This window comes from Octodon degus, unplaced genomic scaffold (assembly GCF_000260255.1).
Source record: "Octodon degus isolate 3935 unplaced genomic scaffold, OctDeg1.0 scaffold00220, whole genome shotgun sequence".
NCBI lineage: Eukaryota > Metazoa > Chordata > Mammalia > Rodentia > Octodontidae > Octodon > Octodon degus.
The window spans coordinates 278298-292332 of record NW_004524796.1 but is presented as its reverse complement, the minus strand read 5'-3'; the positions used below and the strand labels follow the sequence as shown (position 1 = coordinate 292332).

At 37.7% G+C, this 14035-nt stretch overlaps 1 protein-coding gene across 1 annotated transcript in view; it reads left to right on the top strand.

The window, feature by feature from the left end:
- The window catches only part of Itga8 (integrin subunit alpha 8), a 227371-nt gene that overhangs the window by 165870 nt on the left and 47466 nt on the right, over nt 1–14035 (top strand). Inside the window, exons 24-25 of the mRNA XM_012517847.2 lie at nt 2795–2900; nt 5461–5619. Coding sequence (XP_012373301.2) covers nt 2795–2900; nt 5461–5619 — 265 coding nt within the window. The remainder of the gene's footprint in view (nt 1–2794; nt 2901–5460; nt 5620–14035) is intronic.

Genomic DNA, 14035 nt, shown 5'->3' with positions numbered 1-14035 from the left:
CCCACAGCACCAAGTGTCACTTGATAAAAAGGAATAGCCTATTGACAGCTGGATCAGCCTGATGGATTTCCACAGAATGATACAGAGTGCCCAAAGATTACATAAAATACGTTTCCATTTATATAACAATATTGAAATGACAGAACTATAGAAGAGAAAGGCTGATTAGTGGTTGCCAAGAAACGAGGAGGGAACAAGGATGGAGGGAAGTAAATATAGCTATAAAAGGCCATCTTTGAAGTCAAGGAAATGATTTGTACCTTGACTACATCAATGTCAATATTCTGGTTTTGATATACAAAATACCACATCTTGGTTTTGTAAAATGTCACCATTAGGGAAGCTTGTTAGAGGGTAGATGAGATCACCACATACAATTTATTATAAACATGTATGAATCTACAATTATCTCAATAAAATTTAATTAGAAAAAATACAAAGTTTCTTGCTTCTTCCCAAAGCCTCAAAGTTACCATTAACAATACCCCAATGTTTTTGTCACCCGAGGGTCCCAATGAAGGATGCTCCATCTTCTATCTTAGGAGAGAGCAATTCAGTAGCGATGGTTACATTACTGCACAGACTGTTAATACCAAGCAAGTTAGCTGATTATATCCTTTCTTGCTGGCTTGCTTCCTTCTTTCTAAAACACATTTACCAATTTAGTGCATCACTGAGTTAGTTGGAAGTCATTCTGTATCATGATTCACCCCATATCTAAATCCTCTTCAACAGGTAAATAGCTGAGAATTGTGAACCATATTCTTCTAAAGATTTTTGTTGTGTCTTGTGATAAATTATATCTCTTCATAAATGCCTGTCTGATTTTGCTTTAGAACTGTGCCAGGAAATTTTTAAATTGTGTTCACCAACTATTGCTGCAACTTAGGCCCCCCCTAGAATACATAGCATATTATAAACATAGTAAAAGCTCTTAGGAAAACACTGCTTTAATCCTTTCCTGTAACTGACCAACCACTTCTTTGTACAAAGAGTTATTTTTTATTATATTGACTCGACAATACCTGTCAGGGTCTAAAGATGTGTAATTCTATGATCCTAGAGAATTTATCACCAGTCATACATGATTGAGGACCATAAGAGCAAGAGTTTGCAGGGGAAATGTATGCAGCTTCTTTTCTAGTTCTTCTCTATGCTTAAACAATATCTCTTTGCACTTTCTAGTGGATAAAGGATGCTGAGCATGGGCCTCCTTGGTAACCAGGGGGAGGATGAAGTGAAGATCTGGGTAGGGAACTGAGCAAAGCTCTGTGGGAAAGAACATCCATGCTCTGTGGGTTGCATCTAATGAAGGCAACCTGCCACATTGTGTCCTCCTCTTACCATGCGCTGCACATTTGAGCTGAATATAATTTAATCAAATCCAGTAGGAAAATAGAACTGCACAATGACAAGCCAGTAGAAAGCTCGAGCATTCTGAGGAGTTGGCACACACAGCTGTGACCCAGAGTTTTATTCACCAGGTAAAATGTGAAGGCTGTATCTGAAGGGCTTTATAATTTAGTAGCATTTCTGTGGGCTGACCATTTTCAAATATACTTCTCCCACCCACTTTTCAGAAAAACAGTGGAGCTGAATTAACTTTGACCACAAGCATTTGAGATATTTCCAATCACTTTTGGTGTACAACCTAGAGTGCATCACAGTTTTCCTGATGAGTCAATAGAGACATGCCAACATGAATTTGACACAATAAATTTTACACTTTCTGCTTCAGAAGGAGGTTACCAGAGGTGGAGAAAAATGGTAACTCCGAAGTGTCAGGAGAATGCAATAATTACTGGATAGCCCTACAAGACATTTAAGATATTTAATTGCTGCAAGACATGTTTTCTGTAAAATTTACTTTTAGCCAAAGGCCTAGGAATTCTTTGAAGCATCCACGTGTACCTGAAAACTCCTATAAGGCATTGTTTTTTTGGTCAAATTATTCTTTTTATGATTTATCTGAACAACTATTTGGTTTATAGTCTGCTTTTAACATGGACTAATGCTACATAATTAATTTTATTCATTCCAGTGTTCTCAGTGTGTGCATTACAGAAAAAATATATCCATGTATTGTTAATCTCCAACTTAATACATAATAGTACCATCTAACCTACAGGGTAATACCATTAAACTCTTTCTCACCCTTGAGTTCTCTCAAAGACAACTCCAGCACAATATCCTGCTTTATTTAGTTTAGCTTTTTGCCTGCTCTCAGGAGAGCTCTGGTTGCACTAATAGAAAGTCAAAGAAATATAAGAAGAGATATATGATGGCCACTTTTCTATTCTGAAATCTTTAAGGAGAAACTATATTTCTTTACAACTAGATATTAAACGTATCAACATACAGAATTACTAGATATTTATCCACATACGCAAAAAGTCTCAATTCTTTATGTGGATTAGACGGGGTTTATGCAGCCCATACACACGACGGTTTCCACACAAACACAGAGTAGGTAGACATATTTAGTTTTATGTGGTACGTTAAATTATTTATCTCAAGAGCAGCACTCTGCTCTGCCCCCTAGTGATCAAGAAATGAGATGACATAAAAGAGCCCATTTGAGCTAAAGACCACTAATTAGGAGCATACAAGGGAAGATGTTGCCTTATCATTGTAGTCATTTTGCTAAACATCAGTTCCTGTACTTTTTCTATGCAGACAATAAGTTCTCAAATCTATAGAGAGCCACGTGTTTCTCCTGCTATCAGTGTACACTGTGGTGAAATATCCTTACCTAGGCCCATATCAGCAATTAATCAGCCATTCCATATTCCAGGGTATCCCACCCTCCGCAAGTTGTTCTTCCGATTCATAACTGGGAACCAGAAAAGGAGCCACACAGAGAAGAAGAAGTTGGGCCACTGGTGGAACATATTTATGAGGTAGGTGCCATCTATGTTTAAACTGTGTTAGGACTTCATACCTCTGCTTTGTACTAACTGATCATGTAACATCTTTTAAAACATCAGTCCAAGGTCCAATATGTACTGCCTAGGTTCCTGTTATTATGTTCTCCTATCGCAGTGGGTGGTGCTAGCGCTCACAGTCACTTGCTTCTCAGTGGTGGGAGCCATTACATCATAAGAAACATTTCATCTTGTACTGCTCATCTTTTATGCAAAGTCCTTTTATGCTTTCTGTAAAATTTGGACTACCCATACACAAAAATGACTTGCTTCCCTGGCTTTCTTTCAATTTTTCCTGCATTTTCAGATATCTCTAAGCCTCACCTGTTTCTTAAGCTGAAGCTCACTAACTCCAAGGCACTTGATGGAAAGATTAATAAATGTTTTTCTATTGTATGGGAAAATGTGTGTATAAGATGAGTGCATGACTGAGAAATAATAATTTTACTTTGCAGGTACATGACCCAGTTTAGAAATGCATGATGTATTCTGAGATTTGAAAGAATCCATTAATTAGTAAGGCAGTCAAATGAGACTTTAAAGTTTGTAAAAATATTCTGATTCTTTTTTTTGTAGTATAGGTATTTACTATCCCACTTTCAGAAATAGATAGATCAATTAGATAAAAATAATCAACAAAGAAATATCAGAATTAAAACAAATCTGTGAACAAATGGACTTGATAGATGTCTGTACAGTGATCCACCTAAAACATCAGAATACACATTTTTCTCAGCTTCACATGATATGTTCTGCAAAACATATTGTCCAAAAAATATGTTTAAATAAATACAGAGGAATTGAAACCATCCCATGGATATACTATGTGGCCATAGTACAATGAAACTGGAAATCAATGACAAAAGAATTCACAAAAATCATGCTTGAATACATGTCATCTCAGTCTGCTAAATGTGTACCATTTCTAATGTCAATCAATTATTACTATACTTTCTTCAAAATTTTCTTTTCTTTTCTTTTTTTCTTTTCTTTTTTTTTTTTTTCTGAACTGGGGATTGAACTCAGGCCCTTGAACTTGCCAGGCAAATGCTTATTCTACTGAGCCATCTCCCCAGCTCCTCAAAATAAATTTTTATTTTTTTCTTATTCAATCATACTTAAAGTAGTTCTGCTTCTAAGCTTAGCATAAATTGATTATAAAAGTTACATATTAATTTCACGTCTTCAATTATACAATGTCAGGGCCAGGGAAGCTGCAGAATCTGCCTGGCAAATTTGAGACTGTGAGTTAGTGAGTTCAATTCTTGGTACCAATACCTTTTTGATAGGTCATTTAATAAGCAAATATATATATTTTATGTATATATATTTCATGGTAATTGTCACAACTGTGGGAGAGCAAAAGATCCCTGCCAATTTTGAATGTGAATTTTAAAATCCACAATTAATATAAACATATACAGTGTTTTCGGCTCACTGTTTTATGCACTGTGAGTATGTGATTCATACATGTAAATTGTTCATCCCTTTATGAGATGTGAGCCTTCTTGCCTTGAGATTTGCGATTAAAACAGAAGGAGCACAGTTTTTAGACACCCTGGAAGTGAACTGCACCAAGCCCAGATGGGCTTTGGCACTTGATGAATGTCTAGTTTTCCAGGGGATGAAAGAGAGTGCATCACATATGGTTGCAATTGACAAGTCAGTAGTCAAGAAAAGGCAGATTCCAAAGGAAATAAATAGTTGCTGAGTTCTGAAGCATATAGTTAAAAATTTCATTTCTAGTACTATTATTAAATTAATATAAAGTTATGGTAAATAGACAAAAGTAACTCAGGTTAAGCATCCTTAATTAGAAAGGAGGAATTGTGCTTTAAACTCCAAAACATATTTGGGCAGTGACACAATGCTATGAGTGGAATATTCCATATCTGGTCTCATGTTATGGATCGTTATGCAAAATAACACATTAAAAATACTGTGTAAGATGACCTTCAGGGTATGTGCATACAGTATGTATGAAACATTAGTGGAATTTGCCTTTACATTGGAGTCTCTTGATATATATGCAAATATTCAAAAATATGACAAAAGAAACACTCTAGTCCCAAGATTTTTGTAGAAACGTGATCAAACTGTGTTATCTTTATGGAGCAAACCACTTGGAGAGCTCTTCAGACTGGAGTCTTCTCAAAACATTGGCACATCCTGTTTTCTAAGCTCTTCTTGCCATGGGCAGGAAAGATAATCCAGCAGACTAAGTACCTATTTAGGCAAGCGCAGGGACTAGGGCTTGATCCCTGGTACCACAGGCCACACTAGCCCTGCCCTTGGGCTCTCAGCTGAACTGGCCACTGAGACCTGGTGTGGTAGTGCACACCTATAATCCTAGGGCTCGGGAGGCTGAAAACAGTAGGATCACTATGAACCTGCTCATTTTCTTATTCTTTTTCTTATTAGTACTCATAATTCTGATGACTTAACCACAATAATAGATACATTGTGAAACAAGTCCAGCATGTGTAGAGTTGAATTTCATCTTCCTCCCATTTCGTAATTTGTCACTTGCTTGCAGCTGCACAATATTGGACCAAGCACCATCAGCGACACCCTTTTAGAAGTTGGTTGGCCATTCTCTGCACGGGATGAGTTTCTTCTCTATATTTTTCATATTCAAACTTTGGGACCTCTGCAGTGTCAAACAAACCCTGATATCAACCCTCAGGATATAAAGGTAGGAATCCAGTCCTGCCAGTTTTGTTGTTGTTGTTGTTGTTGTTGTTATTGTTGTTGGTTTTTTTTTTTTTTTTTGGTAAGAGAAAGATGAAAATTGTGCCTTGATTTTTTAGAAAAATAAATAACTGAAAGTTCCTTCAATAATCACTGACCAGACCTTTTCTTTTAGTTCTATAAAGTGCCAAATGTAATTTAGAACTATCATTCCTAGAAAACTTAATATTCTCTTAGTTTTGCTGCTCATATTAACCTGTCATTTATTCAGCCTATTTGTCTATCCACCTTCTACACATGGTTTGTCTAATAGCTGTTAAGCCAAAATCATAAATAAGTAGATATGTTATGCTTTGGAGAATTGGTACCAAATGTTGTTTTTAGGATCATTGGCCAAGTGGGATCTTCCAGCTGGCACCAAGAGCAAGTGGTAAAATATGAGAATTTACCAAAGGTTGACTCCATGCCATGAGGATACCACTATAGTGAAGCTCATAGAGAAATCCAGAGCCTTGATCCCCTACAATGCATTCAAATCACCTGGAAAAGGGGTTATTAAAGTGCAGGTCCCAGAAGGAGCCTGAGATAAGACCTGAAAGCCAGGGATTTGTTGCACTCTTATAATCCCAGAATTCTGGAGGTCTGGGGCAGGAGGATTATGGCTACTAACCAGCTTGACAGCTTAGTGAGACCCTGACTCAAAATGAAACATTTTAAAAGGAGGAAGGATGTGTCTCAGTACAAACAACAGAGGTTCATTCCTCAGTGCTACAGAAAAACCCAAAACCTGCCACATCCAAAGAGTTGACCCCATCCAGATGAAGATTCAGTACTGGCTTAGGTTCTTTCTGAGAGGAAGGAAACAAATTAGCATAAGCTCTTGAAAATGTTACATTTGTATGAACAGGAAAATAAAGCTTTGCAAATCAGATGTCCTCAGAAAACAGCTTCAAGGAGAAGGCAGCAATCTCCTGGTAGCTGCAAGCCAGCAGCACAATCATCTGACTCCACTATCTCAGACCCCAGGACACCCATGTCTTCTTTCTTTGGTCTCCGTCTTTAAGGACTATCTTTTGTAGTAGCTCACTACAAAACATTATCTTCCAATGTTAATATGAAACATTTAAGGGACTTAATCTTCCCATATCCTGCTCTATTTGATGTGTATTATAGTTTAGTGTAGATTCTTGAAGCACATGATCAAGCAGAAGTCTTCTGTCTCTGACTGTAATGTTTAGTTTATATCTGACACTATTTATATATGTTTGTATATATATTAGGTAACTTGTTTAATGTGTACCATGTTGGTTGTGAGTTACTTTTTTTATGGTAATTTAACCACTATTTACAGGAACTGGAGCACTCCTGACAGATAACTTTCCTGCAAGGTTGACAGATTCCTGTAAACCAAGTGGGGGTATAGATTGGGCACCTGGCATTGTGTCTGCTCAATTATTCTTTTAATTACTCATAGACTTTCATTAAAAATCAATCTAAGGCTATGAATTTTTCAACTACAACTTCATTAGGTTTCTTACCTAAAAAACAACACAAAACAACCTCAGTCTGTAAAACTTAAATATAAGATCTGATTATACTATGATGCAATTGCTGCTTCCATTAACTAGTCATAACCATGCATAAATTGTTGAAATTTTGAATTCATGGAAAAATTGAAATGACATTACTTTCAGATTCTCAATGATTCTCAGTGTCATTTCACATATATTTTAATATGAACTACCAGAGTCTAGAAAATCTCTTATTAGTAAATAAATTTTAAATAATCAGTATATTTATATAAGTGGGTATAAACAATTCAGAACACTTGAAAAATTATTTGCCTCTTTAGATATTGTTATGGTTTGTTTTAAATGTTTAGATGTCCTCCTATAACCTCATGTAGTCATGGGTGGGATTCTAGAATTTGTAATTAATTTATGATCTAATGCTGGGATTATGGGCATGAGTGCTACACTCACCCTGAGACAGATAGCCTGAGTGAATATAAAGAAAGGAAACTGACTTGTTCTCTGCCACTGCTCCTCTCCTTTTTCTCTTGCCATTTCTACTGTTTTCTGCCCCCCAAAACTGCTGCCCTCTTCCATGTTCCATCCTGCCTTGGAGCCAGCCAAGTATGGACTGAAACCTCCACTAACTGTGAGCTAAATAAACCTTTCCTTCCTTAATTTGGGATGTCAGATATTTTGTACCAGCAATGAGACAAAAGTGAGAAATATTAAATAATTTCATGGTGAGGATGCTACTGGTTTACTTGGCAATTGATATCTTCCTAGAGGAAACAAGGATAAACAATCTTTCTTTGTCTCAAATATAGATGAAAAAGTAGTGAAAAATTCTGACATTATTATTTGTTGTTGTCAACACAATAAGCCTAGGAAATTTTTAATTGTAATATCAATTTTAAGATTTTAAACACTTCCATCAGGTTAACTGCTTTTTAAAAAATGTATCAATCATTTTTTAGTAATAAGCAAAGGAAATGAATTTAGTAAAAGAAGCAGGGAGGCAGAAATGTATTTATAAAGGCAAGAATTAAATTTCAGGACTTAACAAATGGACTACAGTATAAATCCTTGCTATTTGTGTTATGATTTATAGTGTGATTTGTCCTATCCAAAGCCAGTGTTTAAATCTGCCTCCAAGTGTATTGAAAAGACCATCAGAATGGTTAGATCCATGAGGGCTGTGCATGCATGAAGGGACTGATGCTGGTCTCCAAGAGAGACTCCTTGACCTTGAAGGGGCTACTATGGTGAGCACAGGTCATTGTGAGGGAGAGCTTTTCTTTTTTTGCCCAACACGTGACCACTTCATGAGCTCCTCACCAACTTCCTGCTCCTGGACTTTCCAGTGTACAGAACCACAAGCCAAGATAAACTGTCTTTTATAAATTAGATCATGTGAGGTGTTCTGTTACAACCCTAGAACATGGAGGCATTGAGTAAGAGCATTTACTCGACAGTTTCCTTCTGAGAAGAGAGAGGTGGGCAGCACTTGGGAAACCTCTGTGTCCATTAGCCATCCAGCTCCACAATTCCCAGGCCTTGCAGGACTACTCCACACCCACTCCAGGCCTGTCCTCAAGAAACCTTCTCCACAGCTTCCAGAAGTTGAGGAGTTTTCATGATTCTCCTACCATGCTTTCCATGTCAGCCACTCAGTAGATGCTCTGTCAGACAATTTCCTTTTCTCCTGGGTTCATACGCAGTTTCCAGTCAACTTCTTCCTCCCTGATAGTTTCATTCTCACTTACTGTGGAAAAGGATGTTTTTCTCCATTGTGACTTTCTAACTCCCTCACAGATTTCTAAAACATCATACTTATGAAAAAAATCCTATTTTCTTAGAAGCATTTTATTGGTTACTCACTGCAAAGAACCTGTGCCACAGGCTCTAAAGCCTTTGAAATGTCCCAGATATCCTCTCAGAATCTCTAAAAAACTTTCACATACTTTCTTATTTCTACTTAAGTCTATCTCCACCTCAGCATGAACATTCAAGAGAATGAACTAAACACAATGATTTTTTTCAATTTTTTTAAAAAATTTACTCATGGCCACAGTCCTGGATATTATTATTTTTATTGCAAATGCAGTTTTATGGAATCAAAAATACTGTGGCTTAAGTAGAGTTTTCTTGTGGGATGGCTTGAAGACTCAACTACCAATTAAAACATCATTTTTAAAGAGAAATGTATTCTGAATGCCAAACATTGAGCCCAACACATCTGAAATCCAACTGACCTACCAACTGAAGATGTGTTCCAATGGTAATAATGCCTCGACATTTCCTCATCTAACTCTTGAAATCCAATAAGATCCTTACAAGGTTTAGTTTTCACAATAGTAAGTGGTTTGATGCAGTTATTCAAATAAGTTATCCAAATGTACCCTAGGTTTGAAGAGGGTACAAGGACAGCATGATTGTTCTAACCAGTGGCTGCTTTAGGAAATGAAAGACAAAGTTCTTACTCACATGCACCTCATTTGTTCTCCAAATAGAAAGCAGCAGCACCAACCTCTAAGTGAAGGCAAGGGAAGGCTGACTACACACATAAGTGCTAGTAGAGATGTGTGTGTGTGTGTGTGTGTGTGTGTGTTAATATACATATCTATCGCATGTCAAGCTGCATGGGAGATTCACTCAATTTGGTCTTTTAGCATTGTTCAAACTTCAGTATTACAGTAATGGAAATATCATGGTAGTATGCATTTAGGAAAAGAAGAGTGAACTCCACAATCCCTTATTTTCTTCCCAGCAGAAACTAAGACTCAAGGAAATTTAACAGAAGAGTGAAGGAGTTCTTGGGGCTCATTCCTCCCTACTTTCACTTCAGCCTTGCAATGTAGAGGTGACTATCTTTGAATTTTGTCTCCAGCATGATGGTTTCCACATGGCTACACCCAATCAATGTCTTCTGTAAACTTGGGGACAGAAGCAGATGTCCCTGAAGGCTCTGCCTCTAGGCGTCTTGGTCTAGGTAGGATGGAGAGGATTTCAGTATGATGGTTTCTTCATATTCTACCATTTCTACCATCTAAAACGGTTTGAAACATTCAACTGTCTGCAACATTCAGACCAATCCATTAAATCTAATTTGTTCCAGATCCTTCTTGGAATAAAACTTTAAAGTAGGGGTAAAGTAGTTTTCAACTATACTAGAGGCAGTAAAATAATTATTTCAAACTATCAATTTTGTTGTTTTAGTGGACTTTTTCTGGGTTTGGAAAGGCATTCAAACAGGGGATGATCTGTAGATAAGATGAGGTTGAAAAAGTAAACCAAACTAAGGCACGAAGTGTTTCACAAGGAGAAAAATATATATTTTTTCCAATGGGCAAGGTTTCATAATACACAGCCAAGTGTGAGACTCTGAGGGAAAAGGCTGAGGAATGAGAGGCTGTGTAAGGGGAAGAGGACAAATGCGATGCCCATATGTCAGCTGTGTCAGAGCACAGTATCACATTCTTGGATTAACTCAAGCAAGAGCCCTGAGGTAAACATGATTTCACAGAGGCCAAGCCAGGAAGAGCATCATGGGAGAAGAAGCCAATACTGTTTGTAAGAACTGTCACTAGAGCCATAGAAAAGCAGGAGGTCGCCACTGAGTCTGGTCTCTTCAACAAAACCAAGCCCACAGGAAGTCCAAATTACAACCAAAAAGTACAAACACGAACAAGAGAAGCAGAACCAGTTCGTTCGTCAAGGATCATAGTACTGAAAATAGTTTTTTAGAATCAAGTGGGCCTGCAGACAGTGGCTTGGCAAATTTGCATAGTTTCACTTTATCCTTAAGAGTTCTTTGCTCTTTCATAACGGGCTCTGCTTACTGGTTCTCATTAATGCAGAATGGAAGGACACTTGTTAGTCCCTAAGGATTCTCCCTTATTCACTCTTTCTCTCTCTCTCTCTCTCTCCCTCTCCCCACCATTTTTTCACGCAGACACATGGACAACTCAAAACTCAGACATAAAAAGGAAGACCATTTAGTATAGTTAACTACTAATTTTTTTCTTCTTTGTAGACTTTCTTTTGTGCACATCTTTTGTGGGTCTTGAGCATTTGCAGCCACCACTTAGTTCATAGCTAAAGCATTATTCATGTCTGCCTCTTGCCTCTGTAGTACTGTAGCTTCTCCTACAAGTTCTTCTTCCAGAAAATAAAAGCCTAAGCAGTTCATTCAAAAGTTCTAAGCAGGAGAGCAGCACTAAATTTTAATCCTTTTTCTTGCAACTGTGATTCTGTAGTGGCAACTAGCACTTGCTCTTGAAGTGGTCTTCTCCAGCATCCTGGACATATGCTCTCTGAGGGTAGGACTGCCCTTGATCAATGATGTCATCCCCTTCTCTTTTATACAGCCTGTCCATCCATTCATACTCCTGGGACCCATTGCTTTTTGCATTTCTGCTCTTTGAGAGGGTCTTCAGGTTCTCATGTCTACGTTTTTTAAAGCAGTGTTACAGTTTGTGTCTGCATGCCCCCTTCAAGCCCCCTGAAGTCATGGGGGTGGGCTACTCAGAGGCAGCTGAATCTAGAGTTTGTGATTGGTTCATGACTCTGTTAGCACTGGCAGTGAAAGTGCCACACCACCCTAGGGCCGACAGCCTATGTACACCCTGCAGGAGGAAAAGAGGCTTGCTCCTCCCTTTTCACCTCTTTTGCCCCTTTTTGCTCTTGCTGCTTTTGCTGTCTGCTGCTTCCATGAACAACTGGCTGCCCCTCAGCCATGGAAACCTATCTTGGAAACAGCCAAGTATGTACTGAAACCTCCCCACTGTGAGCTAAATCAACCTTTCCTTAATTTGGGGGATCAGGTATTTTGTTTCAGCAATGAGAGAAAAGTAACTAAGATAAACAATAATTGCCAACCTTAAGTAAATGATATGAAAATGAGTTTCAAGATTAGCTGCCTTCCGTGCAATAAAAACTAACCTGGTTCATTTGGCCTTAAGCTCAGATATAGGGATATCAACTGATCAGTCCATTTATATTTCTTAAAATGATAACATTGTTAAAAGACAAGAAAAGCTTCAATATCAACAGGAGAGTGGGATGATTCTTGTAATTCTGCTTTTCATGAACTTTTCAGGCAGAAAAAGAAAAGTGGGCATTTTTCACTCCCCTCAAATCCTTAAGATGTATGTCTTAATTACATGGTGGATGTCCCCCTGGATTGGTCTCCACTTATACTTAAATACAGACAAACAATTCCATGAGAATAGTTTACTGCTTCTCTGTGCGAGGAATACCTACAATCCAAAAATAAATCACAAAAAAGAAAAAGAGTGTGTGCTGTTTTTGTTCAGATTCTTAGAGCCCCTAATCTGTATACTTTTTCTTTCAAATGTTAGTTACACTTCCAGCTCTACTACACATTCTGCCCTTTAACCTATAGATTGATCCATATTCTTTATTCCATTCATTTAAACCTCTACCTGAATGAAGAGTTTGATGAAAACATTATGTAAATAGAATCCTATGTTGGCTTTAAATTCCAAGTAGTGGCTGGAGAGAGAAACATACTTACTCATAATCATCTTATTGCCAAAAGAGGCCATTTCTGTTATGCTGAGGAAGCCATTGAAACGCTTACCAGCTCCTCATACAATTGAGCGATGTGTGCTCTGACCTGAATGTCTGTCTTGCACGGGTGCAAGGAGACTGGCATGCAGCATCTCCCTCGATCTCAGAGGAAGGAAAAACATGGCCCATGGGTCATGGCCAGCTGTGAAAGTGGCTCTAATGTTTGTGTAGAAAGTGGACTTTAACTATTGTTTACATTTCTTGGATAACTTCTTCCTTGCTTTTGTTTTGTTTTGTTCTTTGAAATAATTTCTGGAATGCCATTGGAGAAAAACTGGTTTACAAGTAGTTGAGGATCTCTTGACTTTTAAGGCTGGCATTTCTGCACTTGCAAAATAATGTTACAAAACGGGAAAACACATATTCCATCAACCTTTGCTTATGTTGGACTTATTGTCTAGCTCATAGTTAAGTCTTGTGTTTTATTGAAAGGCCATGTGTATTGATGAATGATGTTGTACCACAATAAGATATATTCCTTATATGTATACAAGCTATATCTTATAAAACTATACAAGAAACCCTTGCCTTTAGGCTGTTGTTCTACTAATACTAATACTGATATTGATGTTACTACAATAATTATAAGCTACAAATTGAGAAAAAAGAATCAGTCCCTACTTTCTATTACCTTCTCTCTGTAGTTTGGTTACCTAGAGTTAACTTCCATAAGCCAATTTTGATGAACCTATAAAGATAGCAAGTATGTGTTGTGAATTTCAAAGCAAAAACTATACAAAGCAAAAAAACCAGACAGACAAAGGCTATCATAGAAAACACATGAGACATTCCCACAGTGCTCTATTTTTGGCCTAAGGTCAGATTATCTTAGGTTAGAAAGGCTTTTCCATATCATCCTCTATCACTGAGTATCTGTGAGTCAACCTTTGGCCTTTTCTTCTCTCTAGACCAGGCCCTGCCATGGTCCTGGGTTAGCCCAGCATCTGTGATATTGACCTTTCCAAGGTCAAACCACATACATCCCAATGCTTCAGACACTAGCCTTTCAATAAGAGCTCTAAGTACCCCGCCTCTGAAATAGGCAACATCCCTTTCTTTAATTCGGTCTCTTGTTTATAATGTTCTCATTTTATTAGACATTCTCTGCCTTTATGAGTACTTTCTCTAAGGCAGTTAGTCTACTCAAGATTGCCTATAGCCACAATATTTCCCCCCAGCAAACCAGAATCTAAGATGAGTTACTTGAAACATCCTTTCACATGACATCTTAACTCCCCTTGTCCAATGTCCTCTAAGTCTCCACTCTGAAATCTGAGCCATGCATAGTTCTAATCTGGCTCTTCTACCCTTTGC